The sequence below is a fragment of the Peromyscus maniculatus genome, chromosome 5, assembly GCF_049852395.1.
Source record: "Peromyscus maniculatus bairdii isolate BWxNUB_F1_BW_parent chromosome 5, HU_Pman_BW_mat_3.1, whole genome shotgun sequence".
Lineage (NCBI taxonomy): Eukaryota > Metazoa > Chordata > Mammalia > Rodentia > Cricetidae > Peromyscus > Peromyscus maniculatus.
The window spans coordinates 42,954,693-42,975,078 of NC_134856.1; the positions used below are offsets into that span (position 1 = coordinate 42,954,693).

Consider the following 20,386-nt stretch of genomic DNA (forward strand, 5'->3'; position numbering starts at 1 on the left):
ACACACACACACACACACACACACACACACACACACACACACACACACACACATCTACTTGGAACAGCCAGTGGAAAACGTTTTTCCCTGGTCTGTGAGACTGGAATCCTAAAGAGGATCAAGCTAAAAGTATCTGTGTAAGAAGCCCAACCCCTCTTCCAATCTCTGGAGAACTGCCATGTTAGCCCTTCACAACAGAGTAGCTCCCTCTGGGAAGGAGAGAGAAATAGTTACTCATCGGAACCCAACCCCACAACTGCCAAGTACAACAGTACGCTGTTGCCCCTTTAAAACAAACAAACAAAAAAGGATTTTAATTTTACACATCTGAGTGCTTGCTTGTTTGTATGTGCACCACCATGCTCATGCAGTGCCCCTGGAGTCCAGAAGACGAACTGGAGTTCTGGACTGTTGTGAGACATGTGGGTGCTGGGAAGGGAACCTGGATCCTCCGTAAGAGCAGCCGGTGCTTTTACCAGCTGAACCGTCTCTCCGGTCCTGAAACTTGCCTTTTCTCATGTTTTCCACTACAGCTGTTGACAGCCGAGGCAGGATTTCTGTGGTGGCTCCGCATATACTACCCGCTGATGTGTTCTCGGCTCTCAGAATGTCTTTGGCTAGTCTCCTACTTAACACTATCCACCTCACAACATGGCAAGAGCCCTACCACAAGGGCATACCCAGGATTGCCGGATGGCTCTTTTCAGCAAATATGACCTCCCTGCTCCCCCAAGCTTTCATGGGGTCCGCCAACAGACTCTGACAACTTAACTCTGCTGGGTGCCTGGGGGAAGCTTGTAGGGCAGGAACAAAGGACAGTCCAGATCTCCTTAGAGCGTCCCAGACCACACGTATTCTGGGACATCACTGTAATTTCTGTGCTGTTCCTGGCTGTCTTTGCAGCGCTTCTGTTCTCGGTAGGCCCGCAGGGCCAGCACCACGCTGGCCGTGTACATAATCACCAGAAGACAAGCGAAGGTGGCCGCTGCCCCATCAGTGCCCGCCAGCTGGCAGTTCATCCAGGTGAGACCCCTGCGGGCGTAGAGCCTCTCTCTGGTTTTGCAGGTGTCGGTGGAATTGATGCGCAAAGCAGTGTGCAGGTAAATGCCAATGCCAACGCAGTAGCCTGCGGCGGCCAAGAGGCTGAAGGCAGCCTCCAGCAGCAGCCACCTCCCAGGCAGCTTCCTCAGACTCTTGGCTCCCCGCAGTAAAACGCCCATCGTGAGGACGCCCATCCCTAGGGAGACAGCCACGCCACCATAGATCAAGGGTGACCGCAGGATCGTGTACCGCTGGTCCAGCTGCCGAACCTGCTCCAGCTCCGTGCCCTCAAAAGGTGAGTAGTAGTTATTCCCGAAGCCGCTGCCGCTGGCAAAGCTGGCGCTGAATCCAGCCAGGACGAAGTAGGAGGCCACGATGCATATGAGAACCATGCCATTCAAAATCACCTCCACTATCTGCACCACACCTGGGGGAAGAGAGAGAGTCTGGTTTAAGGCTGGATCATACACCATTGTCAACTAGGGATCCCCTGGATCCAAAGATGACTGGTTCGATTCAGCAACCTTACCAACATTCTTGGCTTTGTCTTTTTTTTTTTTTTTTAAAGGAATTTAAAATCCTAGTGCCTGTGGTGGGACCCAAGACATGTGCGTGTTAGGCACGTGCTCTGCGGGTAGGCTGTACAACGTCAACCCTGTTGTTCTAAAACATACTTCAAAAAATCATTGCCAGCAAGGTGGGTGGAGGGATGGCTCAGTGGTTAGGGAACTTGTGGCTCTTGTGCAGGACCTGGGTTGGGTTCCCAGCACCCACACAGTAGCTCACAACCTCTGTAACTTCGGTTCCAAGGGATCCAATGACCTCTTCTGACCTCAGCAGGCACCAGGTATACAAACATTGCACATGAAAACCCCTCATTTACTTATACAAAAAATCAAATGTCAATCTGAAAAACTTGGAGACTTAAGAAATTAAAAAAATTTTTTTTGACATAAGGTCTTTCCTTATAGCTCAGGCTGGCCTTGAACTCCCTATCTACCTGTCTCAGCCTCCCAAGTATTAGGATTACAGGTACTGTAACTGGACTGGCTTAGGGGAGTTAAGAAAGTTAAATATTTGTGTACCATGTGACTCTGCGATTGTACCCTTAGACATTTACCCTAAAGAAATAAAGTTACTTGGTAGTTTGAGGAGGAGAGCCTTGAGTGGGAGGCCAGCCTGGGCTACTCAACGAGAGCCAGCCTCAAAATTAAAAAAAGGAAGAAAAACAGAAAAACATGTTCATGGGTTTTTATAGTAGTAGCTTTATTTGTAACAGCCAAATGCTGGGAGAACTTACCCTTGAGCAGTGAATGGTTCCGGTGCGCGCGCGCACGCGCGTGCGCATACACACACACACACACACACACACACACACACACACACCACACACACACACACACACACACACACACACACACACACACGCACACACACACACCACACACACACACAACACACACATACACACCACACACAACACACACATACACACCACACACATACACACACATACACACCACACACATACACACACACCACACACACACACACACATACACACACACACACACACACCACACACACGCCTCCAGGGAATGCCCTATCCAGAATAAAGAGGAGTGGACAGACAACGTGGGTGAGTTTCAAGGTAATTATGAGTGTGTGTGTGTGTGTGTGTGTGTGTGTGTGTGTGTGTGTGTGTGTAGTTCTGGTCTCAAAAGGCTACATGATTCCATCTGTGGAGCAGTCTCAGTGGGGCAGCATTCTGATGATGTGGTACCCAGACAGTGACTGGGACAGGGCTAAGCGGGATGAGAGGAGGAGCAGGATGGATGTGGCTGTTCCGGTGTCACACTAGAGGTGTCTGCTGGGACGGCTTCTGGGTTTCGTTGTGGTGATCACACTAATCTAGCGACTGTGAAATTTCAAATGAAAAGTTTGAAGGAAAAGTTAATGTCATGAAGTATAGACTGAAAATTTTCCTTCATGTTCCCCCCTCCCCCCAGAGTACAGTTTTGCCATGCAACCCAGATGGCCTCTACCCAGCCACCACGACTTTCCATAACTCCCTAATACACTCCCCTGCTTCTGTCCGTGTCTCTCTCTCTGGTGTGTGCATGTTTGTGGTGGGAGGTTGTGCATGTGCACACGTGTGGAGTGTGTGTGAAGGTCAGAGGACAATTCCTCAGGTGTGACCTTTACTCCACCCTTTCTTTGAGACAGGTCTGCTGCTGATCTGGAACTTCACCAAAAAGGCTTGAGTAACTGTCTACCAGTGAGCTCCAGGGGTTCACCATCTCTGCCTCCCATCTCACCGGCCCAGGATTTCGGGCTTTTGACACACGTTCTGGGGATCTGAAGTGAGGTTGTTATGAGTGTGAGGCAAGCATTTTGCTCACTGAGCCATCTCCTGGGGCCACTTTCCAGCCTTCCTCACGTAAATAAAAACATTCAAACCCGTGCCGCACCTTCCTCCCCACCCCCCAGACACAAATGTAGCACGCACACCATCAAGCATCTTGCTGGTTCCATTTACTATATGCCAGCGTTAGCTCTAGATCCGTCTCCCAGTGGTCACATCATTCGTTACATGAGTCCCAGCTTGATTATATGGATGGACCAGTTTGTTCAACCAGGTTTCTACAGATAGATACTTGGGCTGTTCATGTGTGGGGAGTTTCTTAGAAGTCTGGAAGATCTGCAGATTCCACAAGGCAGTGAGAGCCAACAGGTGGGCCATGACTGAACGTCTCTTGTCTATTGGCTGGCCCTGTCATTGGCTCCCTGCAGAAGCTTCAGGCTATACTTCTGGAAGTTTGATTAGCATCCTCTTGGGGTGCAGAGATGAGAATTTTGAGAGACAAAGAGGAATACAAATGAACCCCCGAATTTGAATACCAGATTCCAGTGTCTGTCCTTTTTTTTATTTCCCCCAATGTTCTTGCCCTGCTCACTGAAGTCCTTCCAAGCCTCAGACATTTTATCTGATGAATGAAGATCAGGCTTCCAGCCTCACCCCGCCTCCCTCCCCCACCGGCCTGTGGGAAGAAGGGTCCAGTGAAGGGAGAGCGCTCAGCCTTCTAGCTGCAGCTTCTGTACCGGAAGATTCCACTGAGGATTGAGAGCATCTGGCCATGGAGCAAAGCAGCCTTTTTCTTAGCAGTGTTCACTAAACAATACATTTTAGCAACTGTTTGCATAGAATTTATGTTGTTAGGAATAAGTAATCCAGAGATGAGAGTATACAGGAGGCTATGGATATGTTATACATGAATACCATGCTGCGTTTTATACAGGAGCCCAAAGCACTCCCAGATTTAAATTTTGGAGGGGACCCTGGGGCCAATCCCTGTGGACACTAATACATGACTAAAAATTCCTTGAAAATCATAAATGGATGGTAAGGCATCTCTGTAATGTTCTAAAATGGGCGGAGAGTAGTATGAAATGTGAGAAGAGAATTCTGAAAAAGTGCTGTTTCCCAAAGATTAGGACACTATACATTACACTAGTGGACGCCAGCCATGTTTATCATCAAGGCAGTTACGAGGCCGCAGCCAACTGAGCTTATCTTCTGCAGGCCCACGTGAATTCCTGAAAAGCCAGGGGACACAGCAGCGTGGGGATCTGAGAGTCGAGAAACTGTATTGCTCTTATTTAAAATTCAACATTAGAGTCAAACTGCCCACTCTCCTCCAACCAGGCTCTCTAAGTCCAGCAAACGATGAAACAGCCCAGATGTCACTGGTGGGGGGGGGCAGCTGACACCCCCACACCACATCTTTCCCTACCCTGATTTCCCTTCCATCAGCATGTAGAAACAGAAGCTGTACTGATACAAGAGATGGGAAGCATGGCCCCCTTTCCTTCTGGTCCGCACAGCACACACCTCTCGACTGAGGTGGAAGAAATTCCATGTCTTCTGCTAGGCACAATGATAACAGGGTTTATTGAAGGAATACGACTGTGGGGGATTATTCCGGATGCCAACTAGCCCAACCTGCCTTAGCTAAAGTACTCATAGCAAACAGTCACAAGTTTCTTTAAGCATGCTGCGAATGCAGAAAGATACAGTAGAGAAAAGGACAAAGGGGCAGGCGTTGCAATTTGTCTCTGAGTTGGGGGTGGGTCAGGTCTGCAGAAGGATGGCAGAGGTCTGCGGAGGCCGAGACTCTGAAGTCCACTGGGTCTTCGCTGTAAACAGCATCTTTCTGAGCAAGGCTGCCTTTGTGGCTGACCACATAACACTCTGCTTAATTCTGTATCTACTTCTCCCTTTGCACATCACTGTTCTGAGGGGGGAAAAAAATCCAAGGCGAGCAAGTCAGTTTGATCTTTTTATTTTGTGAAAATAAAATGAAGATGTGCAGTCACAATATCTATAGAATGAAAAATAAAAATCTTTCTTTGAGCAAAATCTTATGGTATTCATGTACTACAGAGGTATGTGATTCTGTCCCTAAACCCAAAGTCTTCTAAGTCGATCAATGGCATTTAAGTGAACAGTGTATTACGAACATAAAGAAAACCACCGCCTCCAAATTAAATTTTTTCTTTGAAATGCTTGGATTCTCATCAAAGAACATAGTCACTTGTACCAGAAAATACTGTAATGGTCCCAAGCTGTAATTCACATAGTCCATCCAGTCCATGGAGTTATCTGGCCAAAAGTAACATTCTTCTGCTGAGAAAAAGACTTTACATTCTTTTCTTTTGGGTAGATCCTGAATACCAGCTCTGGGGTTGGATTCTTCATACAATGGCACATTTACGAGAGGTACAAATGCTCATTGAGGGCTCTGGGCCACTGTGAGGGGCCTGGAGAATGGTTTCTTTGCAGCTCAGTGAATTTAATCTGATTCTCTTTTCTTTATGCTACGCCCTCACACTTAAGCTTCTCTGGGGAAGTGTCCCCAGAATCCACCGAGTTGAAGGAATGCAGGGACCAGATACTCAGTATGGAGATACCTGGTGCATCTACTGAAGAGAGCCGGGTTTAGAACAGACAGTTCAGGCTGAGCTGTCTCCTGTCAATGTAGCTTTCCATGAACTCTAAAGATAAGCTTCCAGTGCAATAGTCCCTGCCCTGATCATGGAGTGTACCCTGTCTTCCTCCTGTGGGTCCTGGCCTCTCCTAGCTCCTTCTCTATCTGGTCTTGGTATTTGGCACAGACGAGTCTTGGACTCAAGATTCTCTTGCCTCAGCCTTAAGTGCTAGGATTATAAGATTTCAGGCCTGTACCACCATGTCTGGCTCTCAGTTTTGATATATTTTTTGTTAGTTCCACATCCACAGAAGATTCCAGAAGCCAGAGAAACACTGCTCCAGGCAACCAGGAGCTCACCCAGCATACCTACACTGGCTTGGTACTTTGGAAGCATTAGTGAATTCCACATCAAAGAATTCTCATGAAAGATTATGGTTGAAAGCGGCTTCTGTCGTGTACACTCAGCAGAACATTCTAGAAGCCTAAAACTCAAGCATTTCTGTGGGCTTCCCCTTCAGCTTCTTGACTTTTCGGTAGCCCCTAAAGGCCAGGACAGCTCCCACGGCAAAGACCACAATGCCCATGGCTGCAAAAACTCCCGTTCCTATGTCTCCCCCATGGACGCTGCAGCTGAAGCCGCTGTAGCCTTTACTCTGGTACAGGGCCTCCCTCTCCTTGCACACATCCGAGCTGTAGGCATCAGACAGGTGTTGGAAGAAGAGGCACAAGGCCGGGATGTATGCCCCGGCGATGAGCACGTCCATCAAGCCCTCAATCACCAGCCACAGCGGACAGTGCCACGGGACCCGCAGGACACCCCCGAGGATGAGGAGACAGGAGAAGGTCATGAGGGCTCCGCTGTAGGCCATTGCTGCAGTGACCGTGGGCAGCTTGAGCTGATAGAACTGCACGTCCAGCTGCTGGGCTTTCTCCCCGTCGGCACCACTGAAGCCACTATAAGCCCCTCCGTACTGGTAGTAGTAAATCCCCCCCAGGCTGGTGATGCCCGTGTAGCCCCCCGTGGAACTGTAAGAGACAGAGCTGCAGGCCAAGATCAGCAAGTTCAGCAGAACCTCCAGCATCTGGCAGCAGGCTGTAAGAAAAGGGCGTTACTGTTTCCAGATGCTACTTTTGCGCTAGGAGATGCTTCCACCATCCTTCCCAGGAAGCTCAACCGGCTGGTTCCTTCTTCTGCCCGCCGTGGGTGGTAAAGGCCGTGCAGTTAGTATTAGGTGGCAGCAGGGATGCTTTTTTGAAATCCTTTTGACTGAAAAGCATAATGCTCAAAAAAGCCATACAGGGCTGGGCAGTGGTGGCACACACCTTTAATCCCAGTACTCAGGAGGCAGAGTCAGGCGGATCTCTGTGAGTTCCAGGACAGCCAGGGCTACACACAGAGAAACCCTGTCTTGAAACACCCCCCCCCCCAAAGAAGCCAAGTAGGGATGGCTGTTAGTAAATGCTCACCTTGTAAGCATGAAAACCCGAGTTTGATCCCCAGCACCCACGTAACATACCAGGCATGGTGGCACATGACTGTAATCCCAGTGCTTGGGAGGCAGAGGCAGAAAGATCAGAAGTTCTTGGCCAGCCTCAACTACATAATAAATTTGAGACTAGTCTGGACTACATGAGATCTACCCCCTCTATAGATACACCCCGCCCCATCTCAGGAAATCTAAACTTTAATTCTAAATATATTTTTATATCTCTGTGAACATAAATCTACTTTATAGATTTATCTTTAATTTTTATTATTTACATGTGTGAGTATATGTGCATGTGTGTGCAGGTGCCCCAAGAGCCAGAAGAAGATATCAGATATCCCGGAGCTTAGTTACAGACATTTGTGAGCAGCCAGATGTGGTGTGCATTTAAGTACTTGTCCTCACCATAGAGCAGCAAGTGCTGTTAACCTCTGAGCCATCTCTCCAGCCCTGCCCTGGGACTTTAAAAGATGTACAGATTGCTATAATGGTTTAAATTATTTTGAAGCAGTTTTACCATGTAGCACAGGCTAGCCTGGAACTCTTGACCCTTCTGCCTCAGCTTCTCAAGTGCTGGCATTACAGGTGTGCCATCATTCCGGGCATTATAATGAATTTAACCACTTCAATGGGACAAAGGGACATTTAGGTTTCTCCAGCGCATTGCTAGATGACAAAACTTTTTTTGTGGCACTAGGGATGGGAACCCAGGGCCTCACATATATTTCACCTCCTGCCAGAGAGAATTTCCTAATGGGACACTGGAAGGGTTGGAGCCCTCCTGGAGTTCCTGCCTCCTCTGTTAGGCTTAGTGGAGCCACAAAAGGATGAGCAGGCTGTGCAGACCGAGTGGCATCCTTAAAACAAAGGCCGAGGCTCCCAGGCCTTTGTGGGCCTTCCCTGACACTGGAGCCCAAGATCAGCAGTTCAACCTCTGGCTCAGGCCAAGACTCCAGCCCCCCTTGCAAGTTAGCCCCCTTCGAATCGGCTGCACTTTAAAGTCCTGACACAATCTCAGTACAGACCGGAACTATAGTAGGACATTAATTAATGAAAAGGAGGGACTGAAAATATAAATTAGAAAAAGGCCACACATGAGTTTCTTCCATGATCCTTTTCAGGGATCACAAGCTAATGCACTGGCAGCATGGTCCCCATCCTAGCCCTCTTGGCTGGGATGGTATGATGGTTGATGGTGACTGTCAACTTGTCAGGGTTAGGGTTAGGGTTGAACTGACAAGAACCTGGGAGGTTAGTAAATCAAGCTTCTGATTGTGTCTGTGGGGTTTCCAGAGAGATTAAAAACAGAAGACCCTCCCTTAATGGGGGCAGTACCAACCAATAGGCTAGAGGTTCTGATGGGACCAAGATGGGGAAGTCCATTCCTCCCTATCCCCTCCTCCTGCCTCTGCTTCCTGGCCTCTCTCCCTGTCTTGATGGGCCAAGACCTCTGAGACTGTGACCCTTGATCTTGGAAGTTGTTTTTCTTAGATATATATTTTTTATTACAGCAACATTTCCTGCTGTATGCATGCATGTATACAAAGCTAAGTAACACAGATACATGTGTCCTGAGACAAGATCAGCTTCCTTTTAGGAAAGCTTCCCTTTGAAATGCAAACCCCCAAAACTCGCAACAGCTGCACCAGAAGGTTCTGAGCCAAAGAGCAGCACTCCTGACTACAGAAGTCCCAACTCTAGGGGCTGGAGAGACCCTCTGTAGGTAACACTTGCTGCACACGCATGAGTGTGTAGTATCCAAGCCTTTGTCACGTCAGCGCTAGGGAGGTGGAGACGAGATCCCAGGGGCTCACACGTCAGCCAGCCTAACCTATTTGCATGTCTCAGGCCAATGAGAGACCCTGTCTCAAAACACAAGGTGGACAGTGATTGGGGAATGATGTTGGAGTTGTCCTCTGGTCTCCACTTGCACGCACACACGCATACACACACGGGGAGGGGGAGGGAGAGGGGGAGGGGGAGGGGGAGGGGAGAGAACAAGTGTATTAATTGGGAGAAAAATGAAAAAATGTATTTTAATTTTTTTTTTGAGAAAGCATCTTCCTACGTAGCGTAGGCTCCCCTGAAGCTCCCCCCACCTCAGCCTCCTAAGTGCTAGAATTTCAAGTGTGTCTCACCAAGCCCCGCTTGTCTGTTTTGGTTTAGATTTGGTTGATCTAAATTATGGACTCAACTGATCCTCTCACCTCAGCCTCCTAGGTAGCTGGGACTTCTGCTGTGCCTCCAGCCTCATGGAAAAATCAGACTTTCAAAGAAGGACTAAGTTTCTAAGGCGGGATGGGATGGGACCACACACACACACACACACACACACACACAAAACAAGATGGGCGGGGAGGAAGAAGTGTTCCATATGCAAATGAGCGAAGACTTACATCTTCTAACCACGAAATTAGCTCGACACCTGTCCCTCCAAACAGTCAATGAACAGAATCTACACCTGTAGAAGACTGGGGGGGGGGGGGCAGGACGGGGTCCAGGGAAGCCTCATGTGTGTGAGCATTGACCTGCTTTCAGTCTGATCTTTATTTCCAGTCCCTAAACACGCTTCTATCAGAGATTTCTTTCTTGCAAAAAGACCAGACTCCTGAGTGTCCCCAGAGGGCCACCGGGTACCTTGTTTGCTGGGAGGGGTGGGGAGTGAAGTGACATGATTTCACCGACAAAGAGAAGGCCACACAGGATCCACTCTACTGTGGCCCTAAAGGCCTTCGGCTGACCTGCATCCAGGTTCGTCTCCCCTGCGCTAGCCAGTCCTGGTGCAGAGGGCTGTCTTTCCACACAGTGCCCCCTGTGCACCTGCAGGGGAGCTCCGAACACCACCAGTCTTCAGCTCCGATCTGTTAGTTTCTGAGGGCTGAACCATCTTCAAGCTTTCCAAACTAGAGTTTCCATACCCAAGTGCCAGGCTCAAGGCCAAATCGCCAGAAGCAATTAAATCAAAATCTAGGTGTGTTTTGGTCAGAAGCCCAGGCTTTCCTCTTTCCTCTGGGCAAATCAGTCACAGAAAGAAAAAGAAAAAAAAAGGAAACTTCTTAGACTCAGGTTTGTTCCTGTTATTTACAGCACAAGAGAAGGACCTTCCACAAGGCCTTAGGCTGGAGTTCCAAGGTCCAATTCCAGTACCTTCACCTAATGGCTGTGTGACCTGGGTAATCTGCTGTGCCTCTCTGAGCCTCAGGAGTTAAGAGGATTAAAGACATCGCTGGCAGCAGCATGTGTAAACCAGATGAGATCCTCGTAGCCAGATGGCTTAGAGGCCTTTCATCAAAGTTCTTCCTAATCCTATAATCACTACTGCTTTGCCATCACCTACGGCACACCTTCAGCTGTGATTTCCCATGATTTCCCCCATAGGCTGCGAGGTTTCCACACTTGGTCGTGGGCAGCCTCAGCAGACTAACCACAAGTCCCCTGCACCATCGGGTTCTCCCTGACAAACCAGATTTTCTTCCTTGCTGGCAAGGCCAGGACCTGGGAGGCCAGGCTGCTGGCTGCTGAGAAATACTAGTGAGGTTTTGTTTCATTTAAGTTGACACAGAATCTCCAATAGCTCAGGCTGGTCTCTGAACTCCTGATCCTTGGATACCCACTGACCACATGCCACCATGCCAGACTTTTATTTTTTAACTTTGTGTGTGTGTGTGTGTGTGTGTATGTGTGTGTGTGTGTGTGTGTGCCATGTGTGTGGAGGTCAGAGGGCAGCTTGCGGGGGAGTTGGTTCTCTCCTTTCACCAAGTGGGTCCCAAGGATTGAACTGGAGTCATCAGGCTTGGCAGGAAGCACCTTTACCCCTGAGCCATCATGCTGGTGGCTGGCTTTTGTTTTTTGTGAAAGCAAAAATATGAATGCCCTTGGTGGGCAGAAGGGTTAAAGAGATTTTATGATATTTTTGTTTTCCTCCATGCACGAGTATGATTCTGTCTATTTGTTATTTGAGACAGGGTCTTGCTATGGTCACCCAAGCTGGTCAAGAACTCACAGCAATAGCTGAGATTACAGACAGGTAAGTCTCCAAGCTAGGCTGTGCAGTTGGTCTTAAAGTCTATTCTTACTGTGCATCTCAGTCAAAGAAGAGGGAAAGCCAATAACTGACTGCTTGGCATCAGGTTTCTACGGAGGAGCAAATTGGTTATCTGCTCATGTGATGTCCCCTCTGTGGAGCTCGATGTGACAGAGGAGCCACTGTCCACCACAAGCATCTCACGGCAGGTACACTGAACGTACCACCCTCCCCCCCCCCCAGGTTGAGAGGTGAAAGCCTGGTTGACCCATGCTCAGAGCCAGGCACATTAAATAAGCTTGAGGAGCCTCACTGCACCGTTCAAACCTTCCTGTCTTTTTTTTTTTTTTTTTTTTAAAGCAAGAACCCCATGCAAACACGGAAATGAGAATAGAATGCTAGGAACCCAAGGGGAAAACTGGACGAGCTTTCAATTAGCCAACTCACACCCCTCCAAGCCCGGCCTTGCCTCTCCTCAAGCCATTTGCAATATAAATGGTCCGAAGGGGTCCCCAAGGCTCACCTCTCCCTGAGCACAAGTATCTGCATTTGTGGCAGTCCAGGAGCCCCGCAGCTTCAGATTGGTAGTATTCCTCTTCCTGTTGTGCAGGCCGGGAGTGCACAGACACGTATCTCTCCGAAGCGAGTTCACTGCACCCAAGGAGCAAGCACACAGACATTAGGGACAGGGTGGGAATTCAATGATTTATTTAGTAGTAAGACTTCATTTATGTTGGCTTAAAAATACATTCCTCAGTATGTAGCCTGGGCTTGCCTTAAACATGTGATTCTCCTGCCTCAGCCTCCCAAGTGCTAGGTCACAGACATGTGCTACCATGCCCACTGGTATTAGAACTCTTGACTCAATCATGAGCTTGGCCTTGAACCCCTGATCCTCTTGCCTCCACCTTCCAAGTGCTGGGATTATAATCATGCACCATTACACCCAGCCAGGCTACTTTGGGGATCTTTCTGTCATTTCTTCCTTGGCCACCCCGGCACCTTCTTTTTCCATCTGTCTAGCATATGCTGGGCTCTGCCCAAGATTCAACAGGAGGGCTGAATTGTACTTGGATTCACGAGAATTTCCTAGGACATAGATGTCGTCGCATCTTCCTTTGGTTTGAAATCCTTAAACCTTTCATCAATGCACAGGAGGCTCGGACACTGTGCCACACTCACAACCTAGGCTCACCCAGCCAGCAGCAGTGAGCATTCCTCTACCTCTAAAGATGACCCAGGCCTCCGGGTCACTGAGGAAGCGGATTTCTGCCTGAAACACCTTTTGTCTTCCTCTCCCATTTTCCTTCCACAGAACTCAGCTCTAGGTCACCTTCCTCGGGATCCTGTCTGGGCTTAGACGGGGGAGCCCAGCTTTATTCTTTCCAAAGCCCAGACTTTCCTGTCGGGACTGATTTCACACTGGGCTCCGTCGGCTGTTTTCACTGTCATCTTCCTGCCTCTGAACCCTGACAGTAAAGTACCGCACGCTGGCCCCTGCATCCCCTCTTTCCAGCAAATGCTTAAGAGGACAGAGAGAAGCTCCCCTTTGGCCCCAAACCTCTAAATAAGCAACAGGTAAATGCATTTCTTTCCTTCACTTTGGGGTGAGGGGGGGGTAACCAGAGCTCCGGTTTATAAGGAAACCTGCCAATATACTTCTTGTTTTCTACTCCCGTGGTTGCGGTTTGAGATGGGAGCAGTCAGGGAAACAACAGCGGGTGTCAAAGATTGCAAGAGCAGACCGGATCTGGGCGCAGCTTTTGTAATGCTAGTTGGTTTTAGATAGTGTAACATAAACTCCTGATAGCAGCCTCCATGTATGGACGCAGCCTCCATGGCTAACAGCAGAGGCCAGGTATCAGTACAGAACCTGGTATCAGCTAGAAGGGTTGTCTCCAGGGAAAAAGATGCCCACAGTTCTGACCACTGCTCAGACCACCTAGCAAGAGAGACGGGAGCTGAAATGATAATAGGCAAGACCATGCCTTGATTGGGACTGCTTAGACAGACAGACCTGCGCGCGCGCGCACACACACACACACACACACACACACACACACACACACACACACACACACACACACGAAAAAGCCAGTCTCACCCAAGGACCATTTTTTTTTGTTTTGGCTACCAGGGGCAACATCTCTTTTATTCCATTTGCTCATGCTGCAGAGCCCGGTCCATAGTCTGCACATTGGCTAACAGCTGTGGAATTGGATGGCATGCTAACTCTCTAGGAGGGGGTGTGGCGATCAGGCCACCTGTGGTCCTTCTTTCTATCCCCATTCACAAACCTTCCAGGACACAGGTGCTTAGGGGAAAACGGGTCCTACAGGTAAAGTTTGTTCCTTCAGAGGGGTGGGGTTCAAACAAGCACACGATTTAAAAGAAGCTGCTTAGAAAGACCTCACTGACCAAGGGGTTACAAACCCACTCGAGAACTTCAGGTGGCCTTGGTTTCTTGTTTAAAAGTGCGGCTTCTGCCAGCGGTCTGCTGTGCATATGGCCTTGGCAGGCGGGGCAAGTCCAACTATTAACTCTTCGTTGGGCTAACTTTATTCAGCCCCCGCCCCCTGGAAACCGGGCTTTGTGAGGTAAGGAGGGCTAACTTGCGAACGCGGCAGAAGGGTCTGTAGTCTTAGCATAGTCATGTGGCCACTTGAGTGGAGCCTCCAGGTAGCCCCACCCACCTAGCCTTCTAAACTGTTCCGGTTTCGGTCCTGAAACTCTTTCTTCCCCTGGTTCCAGGGCCTTCCATTTCTCCTTTGGTAATCAAGTTCAAACAAAGAGTTGGGGGACATCGTAGTGTCACCCCCGGGCGCCGGCTAGGATCGGTAGCCGACGAGGCACGGTCCGGGTCCCCAGCAGGTGCACCCCTCACCTGTCCAACCCGCGGCGCCCGAGGCCCTGCTTCGGCGGCCGCTCCGGGGCCCCCCAGGGCGCGGGCCCGGGGATCGGGGCTGTGTCCCAACTGGGTACCCAGGGCTCGGGCCGCGCACGGCTTTGGCGGGGCTTCTCCCAGGCTCTTTGTTCAGCAGCACGATGGCCCGCGTCCCTGTGTCTGTCCTGGCGCAGGTCTCGGTCCGTCCTCCGTTCCCTGCCCGCCCGACGGTCCCCGTTTCCTCTCACGTCCCCGTTCCTCTCCCGGGGCCTGTCCCCGGCTCGGTCCCGGGGCCGCTCGACGTGGCGGTCTCGGTCCCGGTGCGGGCGCCGCTCTGGGTCTCGCTCTCTCGGACGGGTCCGGGGCTCGCGAGTCCCCACAGTATCTCCCATGGCTGGATTCCTGTCCCCGCCCGCCCGGAAACGACCCGAGGGCAACAACCAACCACAAGTGTCCCCGGCAGGTGGCCAGGCTTAAGGACGGGGCGGCGGCAGCTCACCTGTGCGCACGCGCATTCGCCCTCGGGCGGTCCCCAGAGGGTGCACCTGCCCCTGGCCGCCAGGGGGCGGTCGTGGTGCCTGGCAGGGAAGGTGGGAGTGGAGGTGGGGGGCAGGTTCTTGTAGAAATAGCTGTCAGTCTTAGTTGTTCCAGGATTAACAAAGGTAAGTGGCCCAGAGAGCAGGGGACAGGATGTGGAAAAATCAGCTCAGCCTTCAAACGCTGTCTCTTACGTAGAGACATCAGGAAGCCAGACCAATCATCTACTTATTTGCTTTCGTGATACTGGGTTTTGATCCGAGGGCCTTGCATGTCTAGGAAAGTATGCTACTGGGCTACACCCCCAGTTCCAAACTAAAGTCATTAAACCCGCTAAGACAGTTTCGTGCCACTGGGCATGGGTTTGAGCCTTCGGATAGAGAGCTTAACTGGGAGGAGCTGGTAACATTGCTGCTCTAAACTTGGGTGGAGTGACCCTACTCCCAGCTGTATTTCCCCAGTGAAGCCAGTAGTGGTGATTTCCTGTCGATCAACGCACAAAGTGCCTTAGGTTTGCTTCCCCAGACTGTACCCATGTATTCAATCATCCATCCTTCTTAGCCACCCACCCGGCCAGTCAGCCCCATATCCACCCACTCACCCATCCAGCCTCCCTCCTTAGAGAAGATGTGTTGCCAGTCCATCTATTAAAATAGCCCCAGTCTTAATAAAACACTTAAAAAAAAAAGAAAGGAAAAAGAGAAAGAACTATTCTATTCATAATGGTCAGCCTTTAATTTTGCCAAGTAAGGATATTAAAAAACCCAGAAAACTGGCCTCTGTTCGTGCTTTCAGCAAGGGTGCAGGAGCACCTGACTGAGCGGGGGCAGGGGGTGCTGCAGGGAAGTCTCCTTGGACAGAGTCTGCTCCAGTGTGTGCAGAGGCTGGGCAAGAATGTGAAAGGCAAGGCTGGAAAACTGATGGGAGGGCTCTGCTCTGTGTGGACCGAGGAATCAGTGGCTCAGGGAGCTATTTTTGAATTGTGTTTTTCAAGGTAACGGGGTTCTGAGGGAGTACCTGCTTGGAGACCCACTCTGACTGTTCAGCTGACCTCTGTTTTCCAGATGTGAGTCTGGTGACATCCCCTGTGTCCTCAGCCCTCACCATGGTGCCCGGGACAGAACACATGCTCCAGCTGGGCTGAGAGATGTCCCTTGGGTGGTCTCTGAAGAAGGGGTACAGCAGCAGGCAGTGTCTTTCCTGAGCTTTACATATAGGGCTGCCTTGGTATTTCATTTCTCATACATCCCTCTGTGGCTCCCATCCTTGGAGAATGGATGCTGGGAGCAGCTAGGAGTCTTTGAGGTCCCCGAGGGAGTTGTAACTGTCTTTGGCTCATCCATGCAGAGTCAACTCTGCTTTGTGAGTGTTATGAACTGGCCTCCTGGCCACTTCTGCAGAGGCTTTGGTGCCCAGGTCTATGCCAGGTTCTGCCAATGTCACCGCTAAGGTTATAAGATGCAGAGCTAGAGCCTCACTCACTCCAGAGGCCTGCCCCTCCTCACCCCTGCATCCATCCCTGGCTCCATTACCATCATGCAGAATGCTAATCTCTGAAATCCCTTTCCAGTTCCAACTCAATAGTTTAAAACCTGAGCCGGGGATCTCCGGTGGTGCACACCTACAATTGCAGCCTGTGAGCTCTAGAAATTACATGTCGGAAGGCTGAAGCAGGAGGATTGCCACCAGTGTGAGACCAACCTTGTCTACATAGTGAGCTCCAGGCTAGCCAAGGCTACATAGCAAAATACTGTCTCAGAAAAGGGGGTTGCTTCTCACTGGTAGCAGGCATGTCTCAGCCCTAGGTTCAACTCTCAATTCCACCAAGAAAATCACAAAAGAAATCACTGGCTAAGGAGATGGCCTACTGAGCACGGGCTGCTCAAGTGTGAAGACCTGAGCTCAGATCCCCCAAAACACGCAAAGCTGGCTGAGGTAGCACACATCTGTGCGCAGGCACTCCTACAATGAGATGGGAGGTGGAGACGGAATTTCTCCCAGAAGCTAGCCTGGTGTATGCAGTGGTGAACAAGAAACCCTGTCTAAACAAGGTGGAAAATGAGTATATACACCCCAGATTGTTGTCTGACCTCCACAAGTATGCTATGCTTGCTTGTGTTCACACAGGAACACACACACACACACACACACACACACACACACACAATTATTTTAAAACACACACACACACACACACACACACACACACACACACACAGTCTAAAATCCAAGGTGTCACCCAGTTTGGACACCTTGGGTCAAATGTCCCAGAGCTGTGAGCTCAGTCATAAGCTTCTGAAACACAGTGAAGGGACAGACACAGGCAGACATTTTCACTGTAAAAGTGAGACATGGAAGGGAAGAGAGGGTGGATATGCCAGCCAAGCCCAGGGCCAGCCGGGCTTCCCTCAGACAGCTCTGCCCAAGCCTGGCTATCCCGGGCATGCCTTTCCGACCACTGTCTCCTCTACGGGTTTTATTTTCATCTTCTTTCCTGGGCTCAGTTCACTAAGTAAACATGATGTATTTGGGGTTTTATAAATGGGTCTCTTATTTGGCTGTGCCTTGCAGAGTAAGTTCCACGAAGGTGGTGACTATCTGTATTCCCTGCCATGTCCCCAGTGCCTAGAACATGGCACCTGTTCAATGAACAAATGACTGGCACTGCTGGATGAACGGAGGGGGGGGGTGCGGCATGGGTGCCACAGCCAGGAAACCAGCTCTGACCCCCGCCCCCCAGATGAACGTGGCCTCATTTTAAACATCGCTAGGACTTTGCTTCCGGCATTTTGGTATTCCCCCGACCCTGCTTTCTTTCTTTCCTTCATTCATTATTAGAACCTCCCCTTCCCCCAAGCCCACTAAGGACAGGGTCTCTGAGTCATCTATAGATGCTCTCCCAGTGCACACTCAGTCAGGATTTGCTGAGTGGCCATGCAGATAGCTAGCTGTCCTTTGTGCCTCTCTTAGTAGGGCTTTGCTGAACAGGTAGGGCCTGGGGTTTCTTTGTGGGAGGCTGGGAAGTTTTCAAAATTAGAGGAAAGTAGTGTGCGTGTGTGTGTGTGTGTGTGTGTGTGTGTGTGTGTGTGTGTGTGTGTGTGTGTATGTATGTGTGTGTGTATGTGTGGTATGAATGTATGTGTTTAATTGCTGTGTACACCTATAAATGTGTATGTGTGCCTGTGTGCAAAGGCCAGAAGTTAACAGTTGGGTGTCTTTGTTGATCACTCTCCAGCATATTTTTTGAGACAGGGTCTCTCAGTGAACCTGGAGCCATAGAGAGGGTTAGGCTGTCTGGCCAATGAACTTCAGGAATCCAGTGGTGGCCAGCTAATGAACTTCAGGGAGCTACCTGTCTCCATTGCCTTCCCTTCTGTCCAGCCCTGGGGTTATGAGTGCAAGTCACCATGCTTGGCTTTTTATAAAGCTTTTTGGGAATCTGAATTCAGGTCCATGTGCTTGTAAGCCAGGCATTTTACTGGCTGAGCCATCTCCCTGTCCCCTGGGAAATCTGTTATTTTTTTAGTTTTTGGAGACAAGGTCTCATGTAGCCTAGTATGACTTCAAAGTTTCTATGTAGGTAAGGATAACCTTGAACTTCTGATCCTGCCTCCTCTATCTCCTGGTGCTGGGAGTACAGGCATGCACCAACATGCCTAGCTCATGCAGTGCTGGGAATCAAACTCAGGACTTTGTTCACTCTAGACCAGCACCCTGCCCACTGAGCCATATCTCAGTCCTATTTTTAAAAATTTATTTATTTATTTTTATTTTATGCACTCTGGTATTTTGCCTGCATGTATGTCTATGTGAGAGTGTCAGATCTCTGGAGGTAAAGTTACAAGCAGTTATGAGCTGCCCTGTGGGTGCTGGGAATTGAACCTGGGTCCTTTGGAAGAACAGCCATTGCTCTTAACTGCTGAACCATCTCTCCAGTCCTAAGTCCTTTTTAAAAAAATTTTATTTAGTTATTTTTGAGACAGGGTCTTATTCTGTAGCCCAGGCTGGCCTGGCATCCTTTTGCCTCCTGAGTGATAGGAATCCATCATACCCATTATGGGAAGCCTTCTCAAGTTCCAGTTATCTCTTGGCATTTCAATAACTCTCTGTGGAGGTTGCCAATTTGCTAACAACAACAACAACAACAACAACAACAACAACAACAACAACAACAGCGGCCCTGGCAGTCTTTCCAGCCCCATATAGTTCTCCATGACCTTTACTTGTCCCAGAGAAGGTTTTGATGCTCCTGCCCTGTGACCCTAAGCAGGCCATTGTGAGTCCCAGAACAGATGGATTCAGTACTGGCTTGCTGTGGAACAATCTTTGTACACTGTAAATATGTATTATTCTCATTGCTAACGAAAAGCTGATTGGCTGATAGCTGGGAAGGAAGAGATTGGGTGAGACAGCCTGATACAGAGAATGTTGGGAAGAGGAAGGGCAGACTCTGGAGTCTAAGCAGATGCTGAGAGAAGGAAGATGGACATGTTGTACTGAGGAAAGGTACCAAGCCACATGGCAACACATAGCTTAATAAAAATGAGTTAACTTAAGTTGTAAGAGCTAGTTAGTAACAGGCCTGAGCTATTGGCTGAACATTTATAATTAATATAAGCCTCAGTGTGTTTATTTGGGAGCTGCTGGCAGGACAGGAACTTCTTACTACAAATGGTGCCCAAACATTTAGCAACTACATCCACATAAAACCCGAGAGAGCTTGGGAAAAGTTTCTAGACACACAAAAACAGAGCCAAGAATGGCTTCCTAGTCTCATGACTCTCATGCAGTACAGGGACATGTCTCCTGTCCACTGTCTGTGGGCTTGAGCCACCAACACACTATAAGCCAAGCCGATTGGTGGGTTCCTGCAGTCTCACACAAGGGCTATGGTACAGAGAGGTGTCTCTTGGCAGCTGCCTGTGAAAAGAGCCAGCCACCATGCACTACTGCCATATGCTAAGCTAAGGAAGCTTCACCAGTGGTGACTGACATAACAGTTTAAGATTCATCTAATGTGACAAAAAAAAAAAAAATACAAATGCTTGGTAAAAATAGATCCAGACATAAAAAAGCTTCTGAACAGGTTACATTTTGTTTAAAAATATACATAGGCTTGGGAGAGAGAAGAAGAAGAGTATATACTGTCATAAATTTAAAACAAGTTTTTAAAGTATTAAAGTCCTTAAAAAAGGAATAGAGTAATAAAAAATACAAGCCAGGTAAAGATAGGAAATACACAGAGAGTCTGGATCCTGTATGCTATTGTGTTGTATTTAGATTTTTCTGACTGCTGAGAAAGGAACAACAGCTGATAAGACACATTGGATTATGAAAACTGCTGGATTAAACAAACCTATATATTTTAAGAATATCTTGATTTCAAAATTTAAGTCAAAAGGTGTGTTGCTTTAGGGGAGAG

At 49.2% G+C, this 20,386-nt stretch overlaps 1 protein-coding gene across 2 annotated transcripts; it reads right to left on the minus strand.

Annotated features, from left to right (window-relative positions):
* Positions 1-680: 680 nt before the first annotated feature.
* Positions 681-14,916, minus strand: Marveld3 (MARVEL domain containing 3). Of its 2 annotated transcripts, none has more exons than XM_006974114.4 (3): positions 14,428-14,916; positions 12,067-12,194; positions 681-1,468 (listed from the first exon to the last, which is right to left on the minus strand). In XM_006974114.4, exons 1-3 carry the CDS (start codon positions 14,817-14,819, stop codon positions 831-833), a joined length of 1,158 nt encoding a protein of 385 aa, XP_006974176.1. In that variant the 5' UTR covers positions 14,820-14,916; the 3' UTR covers positions 681-830. The 2 variants fall into 2 exon arrangements, with proteins under 2 accessions (XP_006974176.1, XP_006974177.1); XM_006974115.4 differs by lacking the exon at positions 681-1,468 and adding an exon at positions 6,377-7,125.
* Between the last annotated feature and the right edge of the window lie 5,470 nt (positions 14,917-20,386).

Coding starts and splice junctions, on each gene's coding strand:
- Marveld3 (XM_006974114.4), bottom strand. CDS start 14,819: ATGGGAGATACTGTGGGGACTCGCGAGCCCCGGACCCGTCCGAGAGAG. Junction 12,195..14,427: donor GGGCGCCGCGGGTTGGACAG/GTGAGGGGTGCA, acceptor CCTTGGGTGCAG/TGAACTCGCTTCGGAGAGAT. Junction 1,469..12,066: donor ATACTTGTGCTCAGGGAGAG/GTGAGCCTTGGG, acceptor CTCTTCCCCCAG/GTGTGGTGCAGATAGTGGAG.